At 44.1% G+C, this 27,346-nt stretch overlaps 2 protein-coding genes across 14 annotated transcripts in view; both read left to right on the forward strand.

The window, feature by feature from the left end:
* The first annotated feature begins 1,516 nt into the window (after positions 1–1,516).
* On the forward strand, positions 1,517–24,296 carry LOC112225361 (vicilin-like seed storage protein At2g18540). The gene is made up of 3 exons (XM_024389274.2): positions 1,517–1,544; positions 22,320–23,098; positions 23,961–24,296. The coding sequence occupies exons 1-3, from the start codon at positions 1,532–1,534 to the stop codon at positions 24,294–24,296; spliced, it is 1,128 nt and encodes a 375-aa protein (XP_024245042.2). The 5' UTR covers positions 1,517–1,531.
* The window catches only part of LOC112225339, a 43,488-nt gene continuing 40,071 nt past the window's right edge, over positions 23,930–27,346 (forward strand). For 7 of the 13 annotated variants that reach the window (XM_042318779.1, XM_042318784.1, XM_042318781.1 and 4 more), the window contains exon 1: positions 23,932–24,263. The gene's annotated coding sequence lies outside the window, so the exon portion shown is untranslated. Of the gene's footprint in view, positions 24,264–27,346 lie in introns of all 13 variants that reach the window. The other 6 variants (XM_042318789.1, XM_042318780.1, XM_042318783.1 and 3 more) reach the window with 3 other exon arrangements.

A 27,346-nucleotide genomic window follows, 5' to 3' on the forward strand; every position in this document is an offset into this window, starting at 1 on the left:
TGCTTTGCAAAGAAGGGCACCTATTGGTGGATGGGTAAAAAATAAAACTGACGTGAATGTCTGTTTGAACATGGTCAATTTATTAATTTCACTTTGGATGTTGTATCAAAACACAGAGTCACTACAAAGATACAGGTATCCTTCCTAACTCAGTTGCCAGAGAGGAAGGAAACTGCTCAGGGATTTCACCGTGAGGCCAATGGTGACGTTAAAACAGTTTAATGGCTATGATAGGAGGAAACTGAGGATGGATCTACAACATTGTAGTTACTCCACCATTCTAACCTAATTGACAGAGTGTAAAGAAAGAAGCATGTACAGAATAAGAATATTCCAAAACATGCATCATGTTTGCAACAAGGCACTAAAGTAGTACTGCAAAAAAATGTGGCAAAGCAATTCACTTTTCTCTCCTGAATACAAAGTGTTATGTTTGGGGCAAATCCAATACAACACATAACTGAGTGTTACTCCATATTTTCAAGCATAGTGGTGGCTTCATCATGTTATGGGTATGCTTGTAATCGTTAAAGACCGTGTAGTTTTTCAGGATAAAAAAATGAACTAAATGGAGGAAATTCCTAGAGGAGAGATTAATACACCTTTCAGCAGGACAATGACCTAAAACACAAGGCCAAATTTACACTGAAGTGGCTTAAGAAGACAGTGAATGTTCCTGAGTGGCTGAGTTACAGTTTTGACTTAAATCTGCTTGAAAACCTATGGCAAGACCTGGAAATGGTTGTCTAGCAATAATCAACAACCAATTTGACAGAGCTTGAATAATTTTGAAAAGAATAATGGGCAAATGTTGCACAATCCAGGTGTGGAAAGCTCTTAGAGACTTATCCAGAAACACTGTAATCGTTTGTTGTAATCATTACCAAAGGTGATTCGAACAGGTATTGACTCAGGGGCGAATACTTATCAAATCAAGATATATTAGTGTTTTATTTTTCATTAATTTGTTACAAATGTCAGAATTTGTCTTCCACTTTGACATTACAGAGTATTTTGTTTAGATCGTCGACAAAAAAAATGACAATTAAATACATTTTAAGGTCGTCATTGTAAAATAAGATTTTGTTCTTAACTGACTTGCCTAGTTAAATAGAGGTTAAAAAGAAGAATCCCACTTTGTAACACAACAAAATGTGAAAGTCCAGGGGTGTGAATACATTCTAAAGGCGCACTGACGTTTCACAGAGAAAAAAGCTGACCAATACAACTATGCAATGCAAGATGGCCAGTTTTGTAATATTATATGTATTTCATACATAAAATTGTGAACATTTGTGAAATAGAATTCATTGGGAAGGAATATGCCGAATATGTCACTAATTGCACCTTATTACCTATATAGTTACTACTTTTGACCAGGGCCCATAGCTCTGGTAGTGCACAGGGAATAGGGAGCTATAATATATATTTCAACCCTTCCTGATCTATTTTACTGATGCTATTCCTTTCTCTCACTCGTCTGGACTGGATCCCTGTACCTCGTCCTGTCTGGGATGTCTCCTGTGTTTCCATGCTGATGTTTGGTGAGTATCCAATTCTATTTTCAGTGCTGCTAAAAGCTGCTCTTTAGAATCATTGGAGTAGGCTGTTTCATGTGTTTATTTTACATCATGTGCTAAATGTTTTACTTGTAGGCAGACAGGAACATGACTGAAGGGCCTGTATTTTGGTCTATGGGAGTCAGAAATACAATATCCCCTTGTTTGAATATTTGAGCTCTAATCCCACCAAGCATAGAGCTACATATGTAGGATCTTAATTTGAGCCAGTTTGCTACAACTGATCTGATGTGTGAGTATGTCTTCTGGCATGCCTGTGCTTTGGTGCTGCTCACCCAGGCTGAAGTAGGGAGTGGTGGCATCACATCTGGCTGAGACCTTCTGGCGTCTTTATCTCTCCCAAACACTTGCCGTCCCAACATGCATTGCGGCATCGTGGCGTAATGGAAAAAGTGTTCCCTTCTATGGGTTTCCCCTATGACTCTCAACTTGTGCTGTTAGCACACAACATGCCAGAATTTTGGTCTTTATCTAATGTGGATTTCATCTAAATAACTGTGTGTTCTAGAGTAGTAATAACTATCACATATAACTGACCAGAACATAACCTGCAATGGAGCATTTCTGCTGAAGAAGGCCAACACCACTTTCAAAGACAACCCTGTCAGGAATACTCTTGGGGGAAGCTTTCTGTATTTGGTTGAGCCAAGAACTGTCGTTGTCTCTTTAGCCACCAGGTGGAAGCACAAACTCAGGGATGATTCTACTGGCACAGATACAGGAGGATGAACACTGAATACAGCAAGAACATGAATAGATATAAACACAAAGGCTGTGGTGCACATAGCTTCATAATGCCTATAAAGTGGATTAAGCTGTTTCATAATAGATGGAGCAATGCCTTGACACAGGCCCGTGTCTTTGACTGTTGTTGAATCTGAGAGCGCGCATCATCACCAAGGTTTTAGAAACCCTCTGATCTCAGTGATGCAGACAGGGCAGACGTTTTCATTGGCGTGGCTATTTTCAGTCATCTCACTTGTCTGTATTAAATGTTTAGCTCTGTAAGAGAACCTCGGGTGCGTTCAGTGGGTGTGAACCGGGAGAAAACTTACTGAAACAGAGCAGATACTACCTGAGCTTGTTCAATAACCATTTATTTTATTTTTCCCCCCTTCAAATGTTTTTCTCTCATTGGTTCCTACTGAACATGATGACCCTAATGTTGTGCAACTAGACTAGCACGTCTCCCTGAAGCATCCAAACTGGGCATGGGCGGGGAGGGGCAACACTGCTCCTATAGTATGCTATCTACTGGGAGAATACTGCAGAAACATGGAACATTCCTGCTTCATAAATACTTCATACCATAATGGTGCACTATGAATATTAATGTGCGGTTAGCCTACCATCCATCCATCCATGCCCTTAGTGCTTTCTAGAGCTTAGATCTCCAACCACAAACTAAGTCTCATAAAGCATGCTACAGACAGTACTATATGTGCCGACTGGCATTATTTTATGAATACCAGATGTTCACAGCCGCAAATATTGTTTTAACTATTGTAGATATATTGTGTGATGCAAAACAAGGTGTTAGATGTCTCTAACCATGATGCAGTAGCTAACAGGACAGAGGAAGGAAGGCAACGGGAGGGGGGAGGGAGGGGTATAGGGGCCGTTATGTAATCCGTGATGGAGCCAAAGAGAGGGATGAAGATGAGAGATATAAACACACTCCATGTGCCCAACTAAAGGTGTGTGTGTGTGGTGATGACTTTCTTAGAGTGAAAGGTTTTGTGTCTTGGCTGTCTGTGTCTGTCAGAGTCTCTGGTGAGGGTGCATCTGTGAGTGGTGCCCTCCCCTCTCCTCATCTCTCTGGGGTCCAGCCCAGCACCTGCTCCCTGCATTAGGGAGAGGGGAAGGGAGGGGTTTCTAGGCAACTGGAGGGTGTAGTGAGGGGTGTGTGTAGTAAAACACACCTATCTGTCTGTCTACATTCCTTCTGCCCTTGTCATGTTGTGACCATGTCCAGTAATTCTTTTGGATTATGTTACAGTACGACATCAGAGTAAAAAAGAACAATATTCTTGTAAACTTGTAAACATTCCCCCTTGTTTCCTGCTCTGCACTTGAGGTCAGTAACAACGTTATAATGATAGATACAGAAACTGATTTGCCCCAGATTTGGTCAATCTCAATACTGTAAAAACAGGAACAGACCTGTAGTATTTCCAGATGCCATGGCCCAGTTTGACAGTCGTCTGTGATCTCATGCCACATGAAGTTGGTCTGGAGAGACAAAGGTGACAGTGGCTAACCCTGTACACTAATCCTGTACCCTAACCATGTACTCTGTACCCTAACCATGTACCCTGTACCCTAACCTTGTACCCTAACCATGTACTCTGTATCCTGTACCCTAACTCGAATCCAGGCTGCATCACATCCGGCCGTGATTGGGAGTCCCATAGGGCGGCGCACAGCGTCGTCCGGGTTTGGTCGGGGTAGGCCGTCATTGTAAATAATAATTTGTTCTTAACTGACTTGCCTAGTTAAATAAAGGTTAAATAATATATATATATATATATATATATATATATATAAAACAAAAAACTATACCCTGTACTCTCCCTCTATGGGTTGTTTAGAGAATATTGAACCCGACTACCCACTCCCCCTGCCTCCCCAACCCCAGCCTCTCCATGAGCCGTATGGCACTAATGGGGTCAGACAGATGGGTGGGGACCATGTCATCCCCAATAAAGAGAGTCTGTGTGTGTGTGTAGCAGGGGGCACTACATACAATGAGCAGTGCTGGCCCATTACACTTGAAAATGGGGAGACACTTCTGAAGATTGGTTGGAGGCAGATCCTATGTGTCTCTGTCTCACACAGCATGGTAGCCAATAGCAGAGGGAGTTCTAGGGGGTGACTCCCTTACACAGCATGGTAGCCAATAGCAGAGGGAGTTCTAGGGGGCGACTCCCTCACACAGCATGGTAGCCAATAGCAGTGGGAGTTCTAGGGGGCGACTCCGTCACACAGCATGGTTGCCTACAGCAGAGGGAGTTCTAGGGGGCAACTCCCTCACTCAGCATGGTAGCCAATAGCAGAGGGAGTTCTAGGTGGTGACTCTCACACAGCATGGAAGCCTACAGCAGAAAGAAAAGTGCTGGGGCGCTGCCTGAAAAGGACTTGGATGGAGGGTTGTGTAGTATAGACCAGTTCTCTCGATGCTTCTTTATCTGCCTCCCTCCTGTTCTTGGGCTGTGTGCTGTGCCTAATGACACAGCACTAACCTAGGACGGCTCATTCATTGGCCAGCCCTGCCTAGTGGGAGGATGGTGGATACATGTGCTGCTGTGGATTCATTTGGTAGTGTAATTGATTTACTGCATATTAAAATGAGGTGATTAATTGAGAAGTGAGAGGCTGGGAGGATAATGCTGATGAATTATCGCTATAGGCCTTTTATTTATTTAACTAGGCAAGTCAGTTAAGAACAAATTCTTATTTACAATGAAGGCCTACCCCCCCGGCCAAACCCTCCCTTAACCCGGACGACGTTGGGCCAATTGTGCACCGCCCTATGGGACTCCCGATCACGGCCGGTTGTGATTCAGCCTGGGATCGAACCAGGGTCTGTAGTGACGCCTCAGACCGCTGCGCCACTCTGGAGCACTATAGGCTATTCATTATATGGTGTTACAATGAATTGTTGTTCATCAATGGGAAATAATTGAGTGAGTGATGGAGACTAGCTCTCGAATTAGCATAACTTTGCACTCATATATTTTGTAGGACCATGATAAATCATTTCTTTATGCTTAGGCTCTAAGTCTATTTCAATCGTCTGTAGTTTCACGTTTCAAAGTTTATTTGTCACGTGCACAGGATACAGCAGGTGTAAAACAGTAAACGCTTATTTACGAGCTCTTTCCCAACAATGCAGTAATAAAATAATATAGATAAGAAAAACCCGAGAAATAGAATAGGTTATTGTTTCGGCGCTTCTTCCTGTCATAGGTGTTGGACCAAACTCTCAGGATCTTTTCTGAGAATTTGGTGATTAATTATGAAGCACTCAATTCAAACATCGTTATCGAAATGGACCATATGATTCAACATCTCCTCCACTTCTCATAGGTTAATCTAGAATTTAGCTGTGTTCAATTGGTGCATACGGTTAACAAAGTCCGATACTTCAGTATGGTGACTCCTCCCCTTTACTAGCGCGGATAAGCATCTTCAACACAACAAAGCATGCGTCCGGTTTCTGCAACGTTGTAACTTCATTATTGTAACTTCACTGGAGGAACGGAATATTCGGTTGCGTTGGATTTAACTAATTATAGTTCTTCATTGATGGTATTTCTATTTTAGGTAAGCGCACTTTTGAATGTATTTCTGGCGGCTGATAGGATTTAGTGTTGGTGTTTATTTGTTTTCTACATTCGGCGCCATTTTCATACTAAGATGATTTAAATGCCTGCGCTATAGGCATCGCAGTGTAGCTGACGCGCACACGGGAGATAGTGTAAAAAAAAAATAAAAAAATCACACCTTTAAATAAATCAATGTTTTGTAAAAGTTGAAAGAAATCTTCGTTTGGACTACCTCCAAATTCCAATATCTTCAGTTAAAAACAAGTGAATGAATGGTCATGATGATTAGAATGGGCACGCCAGGGTATTTCATTTGCCTGGCCGCTCACTGCTCCAGGGTCTTTTATCCATATCGTGTGGCATTTGTTTGTGGCCCAATGAATGTGAAATAAATAACTCGACCTAATTCAACATTTTTCTTACAATAATTGAATACAATTCCCAAACATTTTTAGATGGCTATTTGTAGTGCAGTGTTTTTGGATTCAAATGAGGACATGCATTTATTCAAATATTACAATGTTACAAACACTTCTGGTTCCTTTTCTTCTTTTGACTTTTCTTTAGCAAGATGGAGTGATCTACTACTGTATGTTAACTGTGCTCAATAGTCATTCATCCCATTGGCCATCACTAGCCTACTATCAATCTCTTGATGAGAAGTTAAATGGCTTTTGTGTGTGCAGATTTTCAACACAAAAACATGGGCAGGAAAAGGTCCTATGTAGAGCTCAGAAGCAGTCCGGGCCATGCCGACAATCATCACACCTTACCATTGCACTTGGCATAACTTTGTGGGGGGAAAAATCAGACTAAAGACTTTGAAACTTTACTCCATTTTCCCTGTGGTTGTAAAGTATTGAGCCTGGCCTTGTTGCTAAAATGACAAGAACAGACTAATTGGTTTATTCTGTGTCTAGGAAAGTGTCCCACAACCTTAGTGTCTTTTGTTTTAACACCGTAGCCAATACACCACCATTCACCATGTTGTTCTCTGTGTGCTCTGCCTGCAATCGTCTTTCAGAACACAACTATGTCTGAGAAGACCTCTGCTCTGTTATCGTTCATGCTGTCAGTTATTTGAGCCGCTTTTGGTTTAAATGTGATTGACATGATTCATTCTTTGGCGTGTGAAGTATAAATCCAACTCTGCAGTAGCCAGGAGGCTATCCTGAGTACAGTAATGTGTATCTGCTGCTGCCTGTAACACACTGAAGGGGAACTCATCCAGTAAGCCCATCCTCCATTGATACTGCTGGGATATATATATATATATATATATATATATATATATATATAGCAAGATAATCTGTTATGAAGGGATGAAAACATGATGTGGGAGGGGCAAGAGAACACTGAGAGACACCTGAACGAGAGGGAGATCTGAGAGAGAGCAAGTGTGTGTGTGTGTGTGTGTGTGTGTGAGAGAGAAAAAGTTTTAGTGTATTAGTGAGAGAGAGAAAGTTTTAGTGTATTAGTGAGAGTGGACTGGTGAAGAAGAGTTAGGAAGGAGAAAGAGTGACGTTGCATTTGTTTAGTAAATTACTACTGTGTGGTTTGTTTGTGCCAAGTAGGGTTGGGCACTATCTAGATTTTCATGTCGTCATACCTTCCTTCTGTCGTCCTGGGATTTATGTTATTACTGGTTTCGTACACAAGGGGATGCCAAAACAAACCTATTGGGCGTCTATTACCAGAATGCTAACAAAATTAGCACTAGTAAAAGCTAATTTCTATGGAGGCTGCTAGCAAAATATGCTAAAATGCAGAAATGAAAATAAACAAATTGCAAAGACAGGCAATCCAGCTCATAAAGTTATACATATATAGGTAGGAACTAGCGAATGGCATTTTTGGTGAGTTTGTACATTTCCAAGTGATTGTGAACGAGAGACATTGTGCAAATGAACAACGTTTTGACACATGCTTGTCTGAAGGAAGAACAGTACAGGCTCTGGAGCAGCATGTGTAAGCTACATGCTGTGTCTGTGTGGAGTCTGGAGTCGCTAGGGCAACGGACCTGCCTGCTCAGAGAATAGGGGGTAGGAGGAGACGGGCTGAGAACAGAGAGGAGGAAAAAACGCTAGTAAATAACTCATTCAAAGGGATTTGACTTTTTCATTGTAAGCTCATTTACTTGTGTGGCTGCCAGCCAGATAGCGTTGCACTTCTGTTGTCATCTGAGGAAAATGAAGCTATTTTCTGCTGAATGTGTTGCACCAATGTATTTTCTGTGAAGGAAAACTATAGTTGCACGTCCCTGATCACTCTATTGAAGCAAAAAAAGACTTGACTTTCAATATAAAACACAACCCCTGTCAACACACAGCTGGACTCACCTGCTCCCGTTTTCTCCTGTTGTTATACGAACAAACAGGTGACTGGTTCAACTGTTCTGGGGAACTACGGTGAGCTTCATAATGTACAATAATGTGACTGGTTCAACTGTTCTGGGGAACTACGGTGAGCTTCATAATGTACAATAATGTGACTGGTTCAACTGTTCTGGGGAACTACGGTGAGCTTCATAATGTACAATAATGTGACTGGTTCAACTGTTCTGGGGGGGAGCTTCATAATGTGAGCTTCATAATGTACAATAATGTGACTGGCTCAACTGTTCTGGGGAACTACGGTGAGCTTCATAATGTACAATAATGTGACTGGCTCAACTGTTCTGGGGAACTACGGTGAGCTTCATAATGTACAATAATGTGACTGGCTCAACTGTTCTGGGGAACTACGGTGAGCTTCATAATGTACAATAATGTGACTGGCTCAACTGTTCTGGGGAACTACGGTGAGCTTCATAATGTACAATAATGTGACTGGTTCAACTGTTCTGGGGAACTACGGTGAGCTTCATAATGTACAATAATGTGACAGGCTCAACTGTTCTGGGGAACTACGGTGAGCTTCATAATGTACAATAATGTGACAGGCTCAACTGTTCTGGGGAACTACGGTGAGCTTCATAATGTACAATAATGTGACTGGTTCAACTGTTCTGGGGAACTACGGTGAGCTTCATAATGTACAATAATGTGACTGGCTCAACTGTTCTGGGGAACTACGGTGAGCTTCATAATGTACAATAATGTGACTGGCTCAACTGTTCTACAATAATGTGACTGGTTCAACTGTTCTGGGGAACTACGGTGAGCTTCATAATGTACAATAATGTGACTGGTTCAACTGTTCTGGGGAACTACGGTGAGCTTCATAATGTACAATAATGTGACTGGTTCAACTGTTCTGGGGAACTACGGTGAGCTTCATAATGTACAATAATGTACAATAATGTGACTGACTGTTCTGGGGAACTGAGCTTCATAATGTACAATAATGTGACTGTTCAACTGTTCTGGGGAACTACGGTGAGCTTCATAATGTACAATAATGTGACTGGTTCAACTGTTCTGGGGAACTACGGTGAGCTTCATAATGTACAATAATGTGACTGGTTCAACTGTTCTGGGGAACTACGGTGAGCTTCATAATGTACAATAATGTGACTGGCTCAACTGTTCTGGGGAACTACGGTGAGCTTCATAATGTACAATAATGTGACTGGTTCAACTGTTCTGGGGAACTATGTGGTGAGCTTCATAATGTACAATAATGTGACTGGTTCAACTGTTCTGGGGAACTACGGTGAGCTTCATAATGTACAATAATGTGACTGGTTCAACTGTTCTGGGGGGGAACTACGGTGAGCTTCATAATGTACAATAATGTGACTGGTTCAACTGTTCTGGGGAACTACGGTGAGCTTCATAATGTACAATAATGTGACTGGCTCAACTGTTCTGGGGAACTACGGTGAGCTTCATAATGTACAATAATGTGACTGGTTCAACTGTTCTGGGGAACTACGGTGAGCTTCATAATGTACAATAATGTGACTGGTTCAACTGTTCTGGGGAACTACGGTGAGCTTCATAATGTACAATAATGTGACTGGCTCAACTGTTCTGGGGAACTACGGTGAGCTTCATAATGTACATGTGATAATGTGACTGGCTCAACTGTTCTCTGGGGAACTACGGTGAGCTTCATAATGTACAATAATGTGACTGGTTCAACTGTTCTGGGGAACTACGGTGAGCTTCATAAACTGTCTCAACTGTTCTGGGGAACTACGGTGAGCTTCATAATGTGACTGGTCTCAACTGTTCTGGGGAACTACGGTGAGCTTCATAATGTGACTGTCTCAACTGTTCTGGGGAACTACGGTGAGCTTCATATGTGACTGTCTCAACTGTTCTGGGGAATGTGACTGTCTCAACTGTTCTGGGGAACTACGGTGAGCTTCATAATGTGACTGTCTCAACTGTTCTGGGGAATGTGACTGACTGTCTCAACTGTTCTGGGGAACTACGGTGAGCTTCATAATGTGACTGTCTCAACTGTTCTGGGGAACTACGGTGGCTTCATAAACTGTCTCAACTGTTCTGGGGAACTACGGTGAGCTTCATAATGTGACTGTCTCAACTGTTCTGGGGAACTACGGTGAGCTTCATAATGTGACTGTCTCAACTGTTCTGGGGAACTACGGTGAGCTTCATAATGTGACTGTCTCAACTGTTCTGGGGAACTACGGTGAGCTTCATAATGTGACTGTCTCAACTGTTCTGGGGAACTACGGTGAGCTTCATAATGTGACTGTCTCAACTGTTCTGGGGAACTACGGTGAGCTTCATAATGTGACTGTCTCAACTGTTCTGGGGAACTACGGTATAATGTGACTGTTCAACTGGGGAACTACGGTGAGCTTCATAATGTGACTGTCTCAACTGTTCTGGGGAACTACGGTGAGCTTCATAATGTGACTGTCTCAACTGTTCTGGGGAACTACGGTGAGCTTCATAATGTGAAAGGTGAAATGAAGAAAGCAAGCTGCTTTATCTCCTAACACATTGCACAAGTTGACTGCAGGTATCTACTTAAAGTAGCCACCAATATTAAAACTTCAAAGAGGTATTGAAAAACCATCCTATGGCTATTTCCAAATACCCTGGTATATGGTGTATACAGTCTAACGCCCAAGCCTAGTGCCAAGGGCCAATACTCTGCACACAGTACAAGATACGAAGTCACTTGCTCTGTTTTTTAAGAGTGATGTGTTTTTTTCTCTGATAAGATCTAGAGTTTCCAATTGTACAGTGTTAAGAAAAAAGTATGTGAATTCCTTTGGAATGACCTGGATTTCTGTGTAAATTGGTCATTAAATTTGATCTGATCTTCATCGAAGTCACAACAATAGACAAACATAGTGTGCTTAAATTAATAACACACAAATTATTGTATATTTCTTGTCTATATTGAATATATAATTTAAACATTCACAGTATAGGTTGGGAAAAGTATGTGAACTCCAAGGCTAATGACTTCTCCAAAAGATCATTGGAGTCAGGAGTCCGCTAACCTGGAGTCTGATCAATGAGACAAGATTGGAGATGTTGGTTAGAGCTGCCTTCTATAAAAACACTTACAAAATGTGAGTTTGCTATTCATAAGAATCATTGCCTGATGTGAACCAAGCCTCGAACAAAAGAGATCTCAGAAGACCTAAGATTAAGAATTGTTGACTTGCATAAAGCTGGAATGGGTTACAAAAATATCTCTAAAAGCCTTGCTGTTCATGAGTCCACGGTAAGAAAAATGGTCTATAAATGGAGAAAGTTCAGCACTGTTGCTACTCCCTAGGAGTAGCCGTCCTGCAAAGATGACTACAAGAGCACAGTGCAGAATGATCAATGATGTTAAGAAGAATCCTAGTGTTAGCTAAAGACTTAGAGAAATCTCTGGAACATGCTAACATCTCTGTTGACGAGTCTACGATATGTAGGACACTGAACAAGAATGGTGTTCATGGGAGGATCCCACAGAAGAAGCCACTGCTGTCCAAAAAAACAGGTTTGGGGCTGCTTTCCTGGGGCTGCTTTGCTGCCTCAGGGCCTGGACAGCTTGCTACCACCGACAGAAAAATGAATTCCCAAGTTTATCAAGACACTTTGCAGGAGAATGTTAGGCTATCTGTCGGCCAATTGAATCAGAAGTTGGCTGATGCAACAGGACAGTGACCCAAAACACAGAAGTAAATCAACAACAGAATGGCTTCAACAGAAGAAAATACGCCTTTTGGAGTGGCCCAGTCAGAGTCCTGACCTCAACCCGATTTTGAGATGCTGTGGCATGACTTTGGGAGCAGTTCACACCAGACATCCCAAGAATATTGCTGAACTGAAACCGTTTTATAAAGACGAATGGTCCAAAATTCCTCCTCAACGTTGTGCAGTTCTGATCCGCAACTACAGAAAAGGTTTGGTTGAGGGTTCACATACTTTTCCCACCCTGCACTGTGAATGTGTGTTCAATAAAGACATGACAACGTGTAATTCGTTGTGTTTTATTAGTTTAAGCAGACTGTGTTTGTCTATTGTTGTGACGTAGATGATCAGATCACATTTTATAACCAATGTATGCAGAAATCCGGGTATTTCCAAAGGGTTCACATACTTTTTCTTGCCACTATGTCTTTATTCCACATGTGACTGGAGTGGACTGTGAACTTGTTGTATATCCACAGTATGTCTAGATACTGTTATAGGCACGATCATTGACAGACATGTCATCGATACTTTACATTTACAATGATGTATTATTGACAAACACATGGATATTATCCATTGACAATTACAGCATATCAAAAATAAAATGTTGTATTGTCACATAAATCTGGAAAGGTGCAGTGAAATGTGTTGTTTTACAGGGTCTAACCCCTGGAGCTAATTAGGGTTAAGTGCCTTGCTCAAGGGCACATCGACAGATTTTTCACCTTGTCCGCTCGGGTATTCAAACCAGCAACCTTTTGCTTACTACCCAACACTTTAACCGCCTGCTACCTGTCGCCCTATTGACAGACACGTCATGGAAACTATTCATTTACAAATATGAATTCTCTCTGGTACCATAAGACACACAGACATGAACACTTCTGAAATAATATTCCACTAATATACAGATTTCACCTTCAATCAATTGGCTTTGGCTGAAGTTCGGTTTAAACTGGATTGAATTTAAGTGTAGGCTTGGTCTGCTCCTTCTGCCCAACCACAGTCGATCAATGGGATGACTCCATTCAGCCTGGTCCCCAAGCGGTTCACGTTACAACATCAGAACCATCTGTGGCGGTATTGATTAGGTTGAAACAGAGAGCTGGTGATAAAGTTACAGACTAGAAGACCAACAGACCTACATGGGACCGTACCCATTATAGCTGAGCGTTGAAGAACTAACCAGTGTAAAGCCCTTTGCACTGCTTTTCTGTTTTAAATCAATGGGTTTAGTGTTAGAGGTTTCTATATCAACGTTGCTGAGAGCATTGGGAATGTTCTTTTGAAACCATTTCCATATTCCATGTTTGTGTATGTCTATGTGAATGACTGCAGCCGTGAATCGGTGAGTATCTGTGTGGGCATGTGATAGGATGTATGTTTGTAAATGTGTTTGTGCGTGGGCATGTGAGAGCCTGCCTGTATACCGCTGTGCAAGCGCATGTGTTTACTGATATCTTTGGCATTTATTTCCTTTAATTTAGACTTTTGGCCAGGTGGGAGGGGCTAATAGGTGGGCGGGACTTAGCATAAGCCATGAATCAGCACAGCTGATCACAACCTGCCATTTTCTCTGAGAGAGAGAGAGAGGGGAGCGAGTTAAAGAGAGAAAGCGAGAACAGAAGGAGAGAAGGGAGAGAGCGAAGAGGGGGGGAAAGAGGAGATGGGGGAGAGTGAATAGAAAGAGGAGAGGGAGGGAGGGGAGGAAGAGAGATAATCTCACTTGGAGCCTGATTAACACTAAACTCCAGGCTAAATCCCACTCACTAAATTCACTCTCAGCACCTACCACGCATGTTTCTGTTTCTCAGTTCCCCTGTAGGGCAAATATGATCCAACGTGCTTAAGGGCCGGCGGTATTAGTGTTGGTGCTGGGGGATGTCGTTGAGATTGGGATGGCTGCTACTCAGATTCACACCAACTATGAATGAATGAATGAAGAAATGTCCTCGGCCTGATACCACCGATTTAGATTACACTGCTTAGTGTTGTGTGTGTGTCTACGTCTGAGTGAGAGCGAAATTGTCAGGGAATGCGTGTGTGTGCACTGCAGTCAGTGACATGAGATATCCTAATGAGTCGACAACATCCTGAGAACCTGCAGCTCTTATACCCGTTCTCCACAAGCTCTGCTCAACACACAGTTGCACACACCCATGTTGACTCCAATGATTCCCATAGTTGTCAAGTAGGCTGGATGTCCTTTGGGTGGTGGACTATACCCTAATTTCTGTCCAATGTGATTTCGGTCTCACATGATTTAACATCCTTTTCCACGGTAACATAGAACTACATGCCCACATGTCTTGTGGGGTTAAATGAGACCATACACTGAGAACAACAAACATTAGGAACACCTCAACAGCCTCAGTTCATCGGGTCATGGACTCTACAAGGTGTTAAAAGAGTTCCACAGGGATGCTGGCCCATGTTGACTCCAATGCTTCCCACAGTTGTCAAGTTGGCTGGATGTCCTTTGGGTGGTGGACTATTCTTGATACACACGGGAAACTGTTGAGTGTAAAATAAAAAAAACAGCAGTGTTGCAGTTCTTGACTCAAACTGGAGTGCCTGTCACCTACTGCCATACCCCGTTCAAAGGCACTTACATTTTTTGTCTTGCGATTTCATCCTCTGCATAGCACATACACAAGTCTCACTGATTTTGAAGTGGATTTAACAAGTGACATCAATAAGGGATCCTGTCCTACAGTATCTTATCCAACCCCACTTCCCTTTCCTGTCCTACAGTATCTTATCCAACCCCTCTTCCCTTTCCTGTCCTACAGTATCTTATCCAACCCCTCTTCCCTTCCCTGTCCAACAGTATCTTATCCAACCCCTCTTCCCTTTCCTGTCCTACAGTATCTTATCCAACCCCTCTTCCCTTTCCTGTCCTACAGTATCTTATCCAACCCCTCTTCCCTTCCCTGTCCAACAGTATCTTATCCAACCCCTCTTCCCTTCCCTGTCCAACAGTATCTTATCCAACCCCTCTTCCCTTTCCTGTCCTACAGTATCTTATCCAACCCCTCTTCCCTTCCCTGTCCCAGTATCTTATCCAACCCCTCTTCCCTTCCCTGTCCAACAGTATCTTATCCAACCCCTCTTCCCTTCCCTGTCCAACAGTATCTTATCCAACCCCTCTTCCCTTCCCTGGCCAACAGTATCTTATCCAACCCCTCTCCCCTTCCCTGTTCTACACTATCTTATCCAACCCCCTTTCCTGTCCTACAGCATCTTATCCAACCTCCTTCCCCTGTCCTCCAGTATCTTATCCATCCCCCTCCCCTTTCCTGTCCTACATCATCTTATCCAACCCCTCTTCCCTTTCCTGTCCTACAGTATCTTATCCAACCCCCTTTCCTGTCCTACAGCATCTTATCCAACCTCCTTTCCCTGTCCTACAGTATCTTATCCAACCTCCTTTCCCTGTCCTACAGTATCTTATCCAACCTCCCTCCCCTGTCCTACAGTATCTTATCCATCCCCCTCCCCTTTCCTGTCCTACAGTATCTTATCCAACCCCTCTTCCCTTTCCTGTCCTACAGTATCTTATCCATCCCCCTTTCCTGTCATACAGCATCTTATCCAATCCCCCTTCCCTTCCCTGTTCTACAGTATCTTATCCATCCCCCTCCCCTTTCCTGTCCTACAGCATCTTATCCAACCCCTCTTCCCTTTCCTGTCCTACAGTATCTTATCCAACCCCCTTTCCTGTCCTACAGCATCTTATCCAACCTCCTTTCCCTGTCCTACAGTATCTTATCCAACCCCTCTTCCCTTTCCTGTCCTACAGTATCTTATCCATCCCCCTTTCCTGTCATACAGCATCTTATCCAATCCCCCTTCCCTTCCCTGTTCTACAGTATCTTATCCATCCCCCTCCCCTTTCCTGTCATACAGCATCTTATCCAATCCCCCCCCTTCCCTTCCCTGTTCTACAGTATCTTATCCATCCCCCTCCCCCTTTCCTGTCCTACAGCATCTTATCCAACCCCTCTTCCCTTTCCTGTCCTACAGTATCTTATCCATCCCCACTTTCCTGTCATACAGCATCTTATCCAACCCCCCTCCCCTTTCATGTCCTACAGCATCTTATCCAACCCCTCTTCCCTTTCCTGTCCTATAGCATCTTATCCAAAACCCCTTCCCTTTCCTGTCATACAGCATCTTATCCAACCCCCTCCCCTTTCCTGTCCTACAGAATCTTATCCAACCCCTCTTCCCTTTCCTGTCCTATAGCATCTTATCCAACCCCTCTTCCCTTTCCTGTCCTACAGCATCTTATCCAACCCCTCTTCCCTTTCCTGTCCTACAGCATCTTATCCAACCCCCTCCCCTTTCCTGTCCTACAGCATCTTATCCAACCCCTCTTCCCTTTCCTGTCCTATAGCATCTTATTCAACCCCTCTTCCCTTTCCTGTCCTACAGCATCTTATCCAACCCCCTTCCCTTTCCTGTCCTACAGCATCTTATCCAACCCCCTCCCTTTCCTGTCCTACAGCATCTTATCCAACCCCTCTTCCCTTTCCTGTCCTATAGCATCTTATTCAACCCCTCTTCCCTTTCCTGTCATATAGCATCTTATCCAACCCCCTTCCCTTTCCTGTTCTACAGCATCTTATCCAACCCCCTCTTTCCTGTTCTACAGCATCCAATCCCCCTTCCTGTTCCCTTTCCTGTTCTACAGCATCTTATCCAATCCCCCTTCCCTTTCCTGTCCTACAGCATCTTATCCAACCCCCTCCCTTTCCTGTCCTACAGCATCTTATCCAACCCCTCTTCCCTTTCCTGTCCTATAGCATCTTATCCAACCCCTCTTCCCTTTCCTGTCCTACAGCATCTTATCCAACCCCTCTTCCCTTTCCTGTCCTACAGCATCTTATCCAACCCCCCTGTTCCCCTTTCCTGTCCTACAGCATCTTATCCAACCCCTCTTCCCTTTCCTGTCATATAGCATCTTATCCAACCCCCTTCCCTTTCCTGTTCTACAGCATCTTATCCAACCCCCTTCCCTTTCCTGTTCTACAGCATCTTATCCAATCCCCCCTTCCCTTTCCTTTCCTATAGCGTCTTATTCAAACCCCCCTTCTCATTCAAATCAAGTTTTATTAGTCAAATGCCCCGAATACAACAGGTATATAGACCTTACAGTGAAATGCTTATATACTAGTCCCTACCCAACAATGCAGTTAAAAATTTTAAAAAGTAACAAGAAATTAAAGAGCAGCAGTAAAATAGCAATAGCGAGACTGTACCAGTACCCCCCCTGTATATAGAGTCAATGTGCGGGGGCACCGGTTAGTCGAGGTAATTGAGGTAATATGTACATGTAGGTAGAGTTATTAAAGTGACTCTGCATAAATGACAACAACAGAGAGTAGCAGCGGTGTAAAAGGGGGGGGGGGAATGAAAATAGTCTAGGTAGCCATTTGATGAGATGTTCAGGAGTCTTATGGCTTGGGGGTAGAAGCTGTTTAGAAGCCTATTGGACCTAGACTTGGCACTCCGGTACCGCTTGCCGTGTGGTAGCAGGGAGAACAGTCTATGACCATGGGTGACTGGAGTCTTTGACAATTTTTAGGGCCTTCCTCTGACACCTGGCATATAGGTCCTGGATGGCAGGAAGCTTGGCCCAGTGATGTACTGGGCTGTACACACTACCCTCTGTAGTGCCTTGCGGTCGGAGGCCGAGCAGTTGCCATACCAGGCAGTGATGCAACAAGTCAGGATGCTCTCGATTGTGCAGCTGTAGAACCTTTTTGAAGATCTGAGGACCCATGCCAAAACTTTTCAGTCTCCTGAGCGGGAATAGGCTTTGTCATGCCCTCTTCATGACTGTCTTGGTATACTTGGACCATGTTAGTTTGTTGTTGATGTGGACACCAAGGAACTTGAAGCTCTCAACCTGCTCCGCTACAGCCCCGCCGATGAGAATGGGGGCGTGCTCGGTCCTCTCTTTTTCCTGTAGTCCACAATCATCTCCTTTGTCTTGATCACGTTGAGGGAGAGAGAGGTTGTTGTCCTGGTACCACACGGCCATGTCTCTGACCTCCTCCCTATAGGCTGTCTCGTTGTTGTCAGTGATCAGGCCTACCACTGTTGTCATCGGCAAATTTAATGATGGTGTTGGAGTCGTGCCTGGCCATGCAGTCATGAGTGAACAGGGAGTACAGGAGGGGACTGAGCACGCACCCCTGAGGGGCCCCTGTGTTGAGAATCAGCATGGCGGATGTGTTGTTACCTACCCTTACCACCTGGGGGTGGCCCGTCAGGACGTCCAGGATCCAGTTGCAGAGGGAGGTGTTTAGTCCCAGGGCCCTTAGCTTAGTGATGAGCTTTGAGGGCACTATGGTGTTGAACGCTGAACTGTAGTCAATGAATAGCATTCTCACATAGGTGTTCCTTTTGTCCAGGTGGGAAAGTGCAGTGTGGAGTGCAAAAGAGATTGCATCCTCTGTGGATCTGTTGGGGCGGTATGCAAATTGGAGTGGGTCTAGGGTTTCTGGGATAATGGTGTTGATGTGAGGCATGACCAGCCTTTCAAAGCACTTCATGGCTACAGACTTGAGTGCTACGGGTCGGTAGTCATTTAGGCAGGTTACCTTAGTGTTCTCGGGCACAGGCACTATGGTTTTCTGCTGAAAACATGTTGGTATTACAGACTCGGACAGGGAGAGGTTGAAAATGTCAGTGAAGACATTTGCTAGTTGGTCAGCGCATGCACACAGTACATGTCCTGGTAATCCATCTGGCCCTGCGGCCTTGTGTATGTTGACCTGTTTTAATGTCTTTTCTCACATCATGAGCGTGATCACACAGTCTTCCGGAACAGCTGGTGCTCTCATGCATGTTTCAGGGTTATTTTCCTCGAAGTGGGCATATAAGTAGTTTAGCTCATCTGGTAGGCTCGTGTCACTGGGTAGCCCCCAGCTGTGCTTCCCTTTGATGAGCGTCAGAGCCGGTGTAGTATGATCCGATCTTAGTCCTGTATTGACGCTTTGCCTGCTTGATGGTTCGTCGGAGGGCATAGCGGGATTTCTTATAAGCTTCCGGGTTATACAGTCCCGTTCCTTTAGCTCAGTGTGGATGTTGCCTGTAATCCATGGCTTCTGGTTGGGGTATGTACATACGGTCACTGTGGGGGCGACATCATCGATGCACTTATTGATGAAACCAATGGCTGATGTGGTGTACACCTCAATGCCATCGGAGGAATCCTGGAACATATTCCAGTCTGTGCTAGCAGAACACTCATGTAGCTTAGCATCTGCTTGTAAGCAGGAATCAGGAGGATAGAATTATGGTCAGATTTGCCAAATGGAGGGCGAGCTTTGTATGCATCTCTGTGTGTGGAGTAAAGGTGGTCCAAAATTTTTCCCACTCTGGTTGCACATTTAACATGCTGATAGAAACATGCTGATAAAAAAAGACAGATTTAAGTTTCCCCGCATTAAAGTCCCCGGCCACTAGGAGCGACGCCTCTGGGTGAGCGTTTTCTTGTTTGCTTATGGCGAATACAGCTAATTTATTGCGGTCTTAGTGCCAGCATCAGTCTGTGGTGTTATGTAGAGAGCTACGAAAAATACAGATGAAAACTCTCTAGGTAGATGGTGTGGTCTACAGCTGATCATGAGATACTTTACCTCAGGCGAGCAAAACCTTGAGACTTCCTTAGATATCGTGAACCAGCTGTTATTTACAAAAATACATAGTCCGCCGCCCCTTGTCTTACCAGACGCGGCTGTTCTATCCTGCCGATACAGCGTATATCCAGCGAGCTGTATGTTGATAATGTGTTCGCTCAGCCACGACTCCATGAAGCAAAGCTATTACAGTTCTGAATGTCCCGTTGGTAGTTTAATCTTCCGCATAGGTGATCTATTTTATTTTCCAAAGATTGCACGTTTGCTAGCAGAATGGAAGGCAGTGGGGGTTTATTCGATCGCCTACTAATTCTCAGAAGGCAGCCCACCCTCCGGCCCCTTTTTCTCAGCCTTCTCTTCACGCAAATGACAGGGATCTGGGCCTGTTCCCGGGAAAGCAGTATGTCATTCACGTCGGACTCGTTAAAGAAAAAAATCTGTCTGCCGGTTCGTGGTGAGTAATCGCAGTTCTGATGTCCAGAAGTTATTTTCGGTCATAAGAGATGGTAGTAGCAACATTATGTACAAAATAAGTAAAAAAATAAGTTACAAACAACGCAAAGAAACAAACAAAAACACAATTGGATAGAAACACGTAAAATGTCAGCCTTCTTCTCCGGCGTAACCTTAACTCCTTTCCTATAGCATCTTATTCAAACCCCCCTTCCCTTTCTTTAGTCATAGGTGCACCCCAAATGGCACCCTATTCCCTACATGGTGCACTACTTTTGACCAGGGCCATAGTGGACTATGGAGGGAATAGGGCGCCATTTGGGAGACACACAGATGGTCGGAGCATCTGACGTGCACCTGACCCAACAGCTGAACACGCTGTTCACCCATTTCTGCAGGGCAATCTTTATCTCTGGCAGCTAGTTAGTCTAATGATGGTTGATGTATACAGTAGTAATGATGGTTGATGTATACAGTAGTAATGATGATCGGGATGTCAGCTGGCCTACTGGAGGTAGAACATTATAGATGTGAGAAATGATAGGGCCTCTGCACTATGGAAAAGTGTTTTCAAAAGGGCACCAGTTTGATCAAGATTGGCAGAACTACCGTTATTTCCTGTATATTGCTCTATTTTTGACTGGTCAAAGGTAGTTGGGCCCTGGTCAAAAGTAGTGCACTACATAGTGGATAGGGTACAATTTGGGACACAGTGTGGTTGTGAGAGTCCCTGTTACTTCCCCAGGTTAGAAGCCAGACCAGAGCTGCTCACCTGGCCTTTAGCAGAGAATCTAGATGTTACCTAGTGAAGACAATGGAGGAGGCAGTCATGCAGGAGGCAGCAGCAGACACAAGACGTCTCATCTGGTCCATTAACACCATGTCTGTTTCCTGACTATTACCATTGAGATTACGCTACATTAAAAGACCCAGAGGAGATCCTGAGCACTGAGGCGTACACCACGCTGCTTGGTGTGTGTGTGTGTGTGTGTGTGTGTGTGTGTGTGTTTAGGTTGACCTAGGGAACAGGCCCCTATGGGGGGTTGTTGCGGTGGGGGAAGGGAAGGGCTGGATTAGTTAGAGTGCACCACAGTTATTGGTCACTAGACACAAACAATGGGAGGACTAAAGAGGATTTGGTCTCTGTGGTCCCCCCTCCCCTCCTCTCCTCCCCATACCCCTGCTGTCCCTATAGCGATGGTTCACTGTGTGTGTGTCAGGCACCCTCTGGGGTAAGGACAGCCGTGTGTGTGTGCAGCTGGAAGATCTGCCATCCTGTCTAGCGAAGTGTCTCCCTGCCCCCCACTGTATGGCAGACCTAGACATTTTAATGAACTACTAGCCTAGATGTTGAGCAATGACAATCAACTAGATGTTGAGCAGCATCAGACTAGCCTAGATGTTGAGCAATGACAACAACTAGCAGCATCAGACTAGCCTAGATGCTAACAGTGGGCTAAGTAGATGCAATCTCTGTTAACACTGTATGGAGGGCTACTAGACATATGATGATGAACTGCTATGATCTAACACAAGTACGTTGATGCTGCTGCAACTCTTTCAATGACAGCCTCACAACTGCAAGACAAGTTCACACAGTGAAGTGAACACAGTAACTGGCCATTTACTTCTCAGAAGCTCTGCATGTCCTGTGAATTTCTAAACCAATTTAGTGATGCATTGTCATGCAATGTTACATTGGGACATCTTGGCCCACCGTATGAAGCCGGCGGGGCCACAGCGGACGGATGAAAGAGCCGTGTTGGGTTAGTGCTGAGGATGATACTGACTGGAGCTGTACTAATAGACTTCTAGGCTGCTACGGAGCAGAAAGACTCCATTGTGTGTGTTTCTAATGAGCCTCTGGTAGACACAAACTGTCGTGAGCTGCCTGTCTCTCAAGAGGTCCTCCCAGACACACACACACACACTCATTCAACAAGAGGTGCCATTGTGGAGTGGGATACACTCATAACTCCATATGAAAAAGTGTTTGTGGCATATTTGATCGAGTACTCCAGTCTGAGAAAACGTAGTAGTAGCTCATGCTATAGAATGCCATCAGTGCATCACTGTTGACTGTCCATAATCATGTCTTGCTTGTGTGTATGTTGCTGTGCATCATCCAACATGACAACACACAAAGCTTTCTCTTTCCTATAACTGACTCCTCCATGTCATGTTCTGCAGTGTGTACCATGACAACAGAGGCTAGCGCGGTGGGCGAGGCGGACACAGAGGGCAAGCCGAAGCCCAGTGTAGCAGAGGCAGAGAGAAGACCGGAGACCAAGCAGAGCTCGGAGGCAGAGATACAACTGGAGAACAAGCAGAGCCCAGAGCCAGAAACAGAGAGAGAACCGGAGAACAAGCAGAGCCCAGAGGCAGCGGAGCCAGATAGGGAGAAGCCCAGCCAGAAGACCCAGGAGCAGGCCTCACAGCCTGGCTCCACAGAGACCCCCATCTTCACCACCACCACTGAGGAGGAGCAGCTAGTGAAGCCCCGCCAGCGCACCTCAGCCAGCCGGGGCCTCTCACGCCTCTTCTCCTCCTTCCTCAAGCGGCGCTCGCAGTGCTCAGACGTAGAGTGGGCTGAGGTCGAGAAGGCGGAGAAGGACAGGAAAGAGAAGGCAGAGGCTGGAACAAAGGAGGAAAAGTTAGAGCAGGCCAAGGGGGAGGAGAAGAAAGAGGCAGAGGAAAGGGGGGAGAAGAAAGAGGAGGAAGAAGCAGCAAAGAAATCAAAGAAGAAAGAGGAGGAAGAAGCAGCAAAGAAAGCAGAGAAGAAGCAGAAGAAAGAAGAGGAAGAAGCAGCAAAGAAAGAGGCAGTGAAGAAGAAGAAAGAAGAGAAAGAGGCAGCAAAGAAAGCAGAGAAGAAGAAGAAAGAGGAAGAAGAGGCAGCAAAGAAAGCAGAGAAGAAGAAGAAAGAGGAGGAAGAAGCAGCAAGGAAAGCGAAGAAGAAAGAGGAGGAAGAGGCAGCAAAGAAAGCAGAGAAGAAGAAAAAAGAAGAGGAAGGGGTAACGAAGAAAGAGGCAGAGCAGCAGAATCAAGAGGAAGAGGCAGCAAAGAAAAAGGAGGAGGAGAAGAAGAAAGAGGAAGAAGAGGCAGCAAAGAAAGAGGAGGAGAAGAAGAAGAAAGAGGGAGAGGCAGCAAAGAAAGCAGAGAAGAAGGAGGGAGAGGCAGCAAAGAAAGAGGAGAAGAAGAAAGAGGAGGGAGAGGCAGCAAAGAAAGCAGAGAAGAAGGAGGGAGAGGCAGCAAAGAAAGCAGAGGAGAAGAAAGAGGAGGAAGAGGCAGCAAAGAAAGCAGAGAAGAAGAAGAAAGAGGAGGAAGAGGCAGCAAAGAAAGCAGAGAAGAAGAAGAAAGAGAGGAAGAGGCAGCAAAGAAAGCAGAGAAGAAGAAGAAAGAGGAGGAAGAGGCAGCAAAGAAAGCAGAGAAGAAGAAGAAAGAGGAGGGAGAGGCAGCAAAGAAAGCAGAGGAGAAGAAAGAGGAGGAAGAGCAGCAAAGAAAGCAGAGAAGAAGAAGAAAGAGGAGGAAGAGGCAGCAAAGAAAGAGACGAAGAAGAAGAAAGAGGAGGAAGAGGCAGCAAAGAAAGCAGAGAAGAAGAAGAAAGAGGAGGAAGAGGCAGCAAACAAAGCAGAGAAGAGGAAAGACGAAGAGGAGTCAGCAAAGAAAGCAGAGAAGAAGAAAGAGGAGGAAGGGGCAGCAAAGAAAGAGGAGAAGAAGAAAGAGGAGGAAGGGGCAGCAAAGAAAGAGGAGAAGAAGAAAGAGGAGGAAGGGGCAGCAAAGAAAGAGGCGAAGAAGAAAGGGGAGGAAAAGACAACGAAAAAAACGCAAAAGGGGAAGAAGAAAGAGAAAGAAAATAAAGAGGAGGAGAAGGGGAAGAAGAACGAGGCGAATAAAGAGGTAAAGAAGAACGAGGAGAATAAAGAGTTAAAGAAGAAAAAACGGAAGGGCAAAAAGAAAGCAGGGGAGGAGCACAAAGCAGGGGAGCAGTCCACAACAGAGGTGCAGGTGAAAGCCCCCATCGCAGCCCCGGAGCCAGAGCTCAGAGCAGAGGCGGAGGGGGAGGCTGAACCGGAGAGGCAGGAGGAGCCGGTAGAGGCCCAGGACCATCACTCCATCAGCAGTGCAGAGACACAGGTGAGTGAGGGAGACAATGAACTTCTCACCTAGGGCATGGGTGCACAACTCTGTTCCTTGGGGAAAGCTATCCTGCTGTTTTTTTTGTTGTTCTGATTTAGATTGTGGGAGACAGCTTTTGCAGTGCGCAAAAAAACAAAAATGCAGAATTATCATACCTACACTGAACAAAAATATAAACGCAACATGTGAAGTGTTGGTCCCATGTTTCATGAGCTGAAATAAAAACTCCCAGAAATGTTCCATATGCACAAAATGCTTATTTTCTCTCAAATGGTATGCACAAATTGGTTTTACATCCCTGATCGTGAGCATTTCTCCTTTGTCAAGATAATTAATCCACCTGACAGGTGTGGTATAATCAAGAAGTTGATTAAAGAGCATGATCATTACACAGGTGCACCTTGTGCTAGGGACAATAAAAGGCCACAAAGCCACAGATGTCTCACGTTTTGAGGGAGTGTGCTGTTGCCATGCAGAATTGACTTTATTTTAATTGACTTTTTTACTTATATGAACTGTAACTGAAATTGCTGCGTTTATATTTTTGTTCAGTATATTATTAAACGTGTCAATGAGTTGCCTTCCCATTTTTTTAATATATTTTTTTACAATGCTGTTATTATTTTGCACATTGAGGGGCTGCATTGCAGCAGACAGAAGATGTAGGCCAATGAGTCTCAAGTGAGAGACTGGAGTAAAAATAAGTGAAGTGAACATCAAGCACAGAAACTGAAGGAACATGTTACCCAGAGTCTGATCAACAACATAGCATTCAGAGAATAGCTACACTGAAGACACTCAGAGTAGCAGGAGAGAGAGGTACAGGACAGAACATCAAATAGTTTGGTGCTTGACTGGGGTGGGCTGCTGACTCAGTAGAACTGACTAGGCTGCTCTGTGCAGGTCTAGAGCCACCTAGATCTAGTCTGCGTTAGGAAAAGTACCGCTTCAAGTTATTATTTAATAACTGAAGTAACATTGCTGTTACATAGTAATCTAGTACTACTAATCTAGTAGTGCTGAGCGAAAAAACCAACTTGATGCTCAGTTTGTGTGACGATGTAGTAGGGAGTTGAAGTTTCCAACAGACCAAAATTCAACATAGTTTACAGCAGAAATGTGGTAATTAACTACAATGAACATAATCCATTGCTTGTCTGGTCTCGGTCTGTGTGGAGCAGAGATGAGAGAACAAGAGAGAGGGATAGAGAGCCGTTGCTTTGTGAGGTATCTCTACCTGAAAATACATAATCTAAGTGATTGATAGTTGGTATTAAGCATAAAAGTATGCCTTATTTACTTTGAAGAACTACTAAAATAGTGATTTTGTCAGACAGCATAGGCAGCAGCTCTGTACAGATGAGATGATGACTTGGAATGAAATAATAAAGTCATCAAATAAAACAAATATTTTATTAAAGTAAATTACTGTGAAGAAATGGTTAATAAGTGATAAGCAAAGGTCAGTCATTACCATCATGGGACTTTTATTAATGGTTTGATTCTGTGTTGTTACAACCTTTAACCCACATAATGCATGCTGCATTTATTGTAAAAAAATGTTTTATAGAAACCGAAATCAAAAACGGAGATTATTTTTTAATAATCGAACCGAAACCGAACCGACTTAAAAAACAAAACAATTCTCAGCACTATAATCAAGGACAAGAGTTGAACTGTAGTTGGAAGAGAGAAGAGCATGGCGGTATGAAAGCTGTTTGTTATAACACAGAAGAAGGACTGCAGTGTGTGTAGTGTAGTTGGAAGAGAGAAGAGCATGGCGGTATGAAAGCTGTTTGTTATAACACAGAAGAAGGACTGCAGTGTGTGTAGTGTAGTTGGAAGAGAGAAGAGCATGGCGGTATGAAAGCTGTTTGTTATAACACAGAAGAAGGACTGCAGTGTGTGTAGTGTAGTTGGAAGAGAGAAGAGCATGGCGGTATGAAAGCTGTTTGTTATAACACAGAAGAAGGACTACAGTGTGTGTAGTGTAGTTGGAAGAGAGAAGAGCATGGCGGTATGAAAGCTGTTTGTTATAACACAGAAGAAGGACTACAGTGTGTGTAGTGTAGTTGGAAGAGAGAAGAGCATGGCGGTATGAAAGCTGTTTGTTATAACACAGAAGAAGGACTACAGTGTGTGTAGTGTAGTTGGAAGAGAGAAGAGCATGGCGGTATGAAAGCTGTTTGTTATAACACAGAAGAAGGACTGCAGTGTGTGTAGTGTAGTTGGAAGAGAGAAGAGCATGGCGGTATGAAAGCTGTTTGTTATAACACAGAAGAAGGACTGCAGTGTGTGTAGTGTAGTTGGAAGAGAGAAGAGCATGGCGGTATGAAAGCTGTTTGTTATAACACAGAAGAAGGACTACAGTGTGTGTAGTGTAGTTGGAAGAGAGAAGAGCATGGCGGTATGAAAGCTGTTTGTTATAACACAGAAGAAGGACTACAGTGTGTGTAGTGTAGTTGGAAGAGAGAAGAGCATGGCGGTATGAAAGCTGTTTGTTATAACACAGAAGAAGGACTACAGTGTGTGTAGTGTAGTTGGAAGAGAGAAGAGCATGGCGGTATGAAAGCTGTTTGTTATAACACAGAAGAAGGACTGCAGTGTGTGTAGTGTAGTTGGAAGAGAGAAGAGCATGGCGGTATGAAAGCTGTTTGTTATAACACAGAAGAAGGACTGCAGTGTGTGTAGTGTAGTTGGGAAAGAGAAGAGCATGGCGGTATGAAAGCTGTTTGTTATAACACAGAAGGACTACAGTGTGTGTAGTGTAGTTGGAAGAGAGAAGAGCATGGCGGTCGGTATGAAAGCTGTTTGTTATAACACAGAAGAAGGACTGCAGTGTGTGTAGTGTAGTTGGAAGAGAGAAGAGCATGGCGGTATGAAAGCTGTTTGTTATAACACAGAAGGACTGCAGTGTGTGTAGTGTAGTTGGAAGAGAGAAGAGCATGGCGGTATGAAAGCTGTTTGTTATAACACAGAAGAAGGACTGCAGTGTGTAGTGTAGTTGGAAGAGAGAAGAGCATGGCGGTATGAAAGCTGTTTGTTATAACACAGAAGAAGGACTGCAGTGCGTGTAGTGT

The sequence above is a fragment of the Oncorhynchus tshawytscha genome, unplaced genomic scaffold, assembly GCF_018296145.1.
Source record: "Oncorhynchus tshawytscha isolate Ot180627B unplaced genomic scaffold, Otsh_v2.0 Un_scaffold_13173_pilon_pilon, whole genome shotgun sequence".
Taxonomy (NCBI): Eukaryota; Metazoa; Chordata; class Actinopteri; order Salmoniformes; family Salmonidae; genus Oncorhynchus; species Oncorhynchus tshawytscha.

What these genes read in the sequence shown, in the direction of transcription:
- LOC112225361 (XM_024389274.2), top strand. An exon ending in AGAAGAAAGAGGAGGAAGAG is followed by an intron (nt 23,099 to 23,960) that starts GCAGCAAAGAAA and finishes AAAACGCAAAAG; the next exon opens with GGGAAGAAGAAAGAGAAAGA.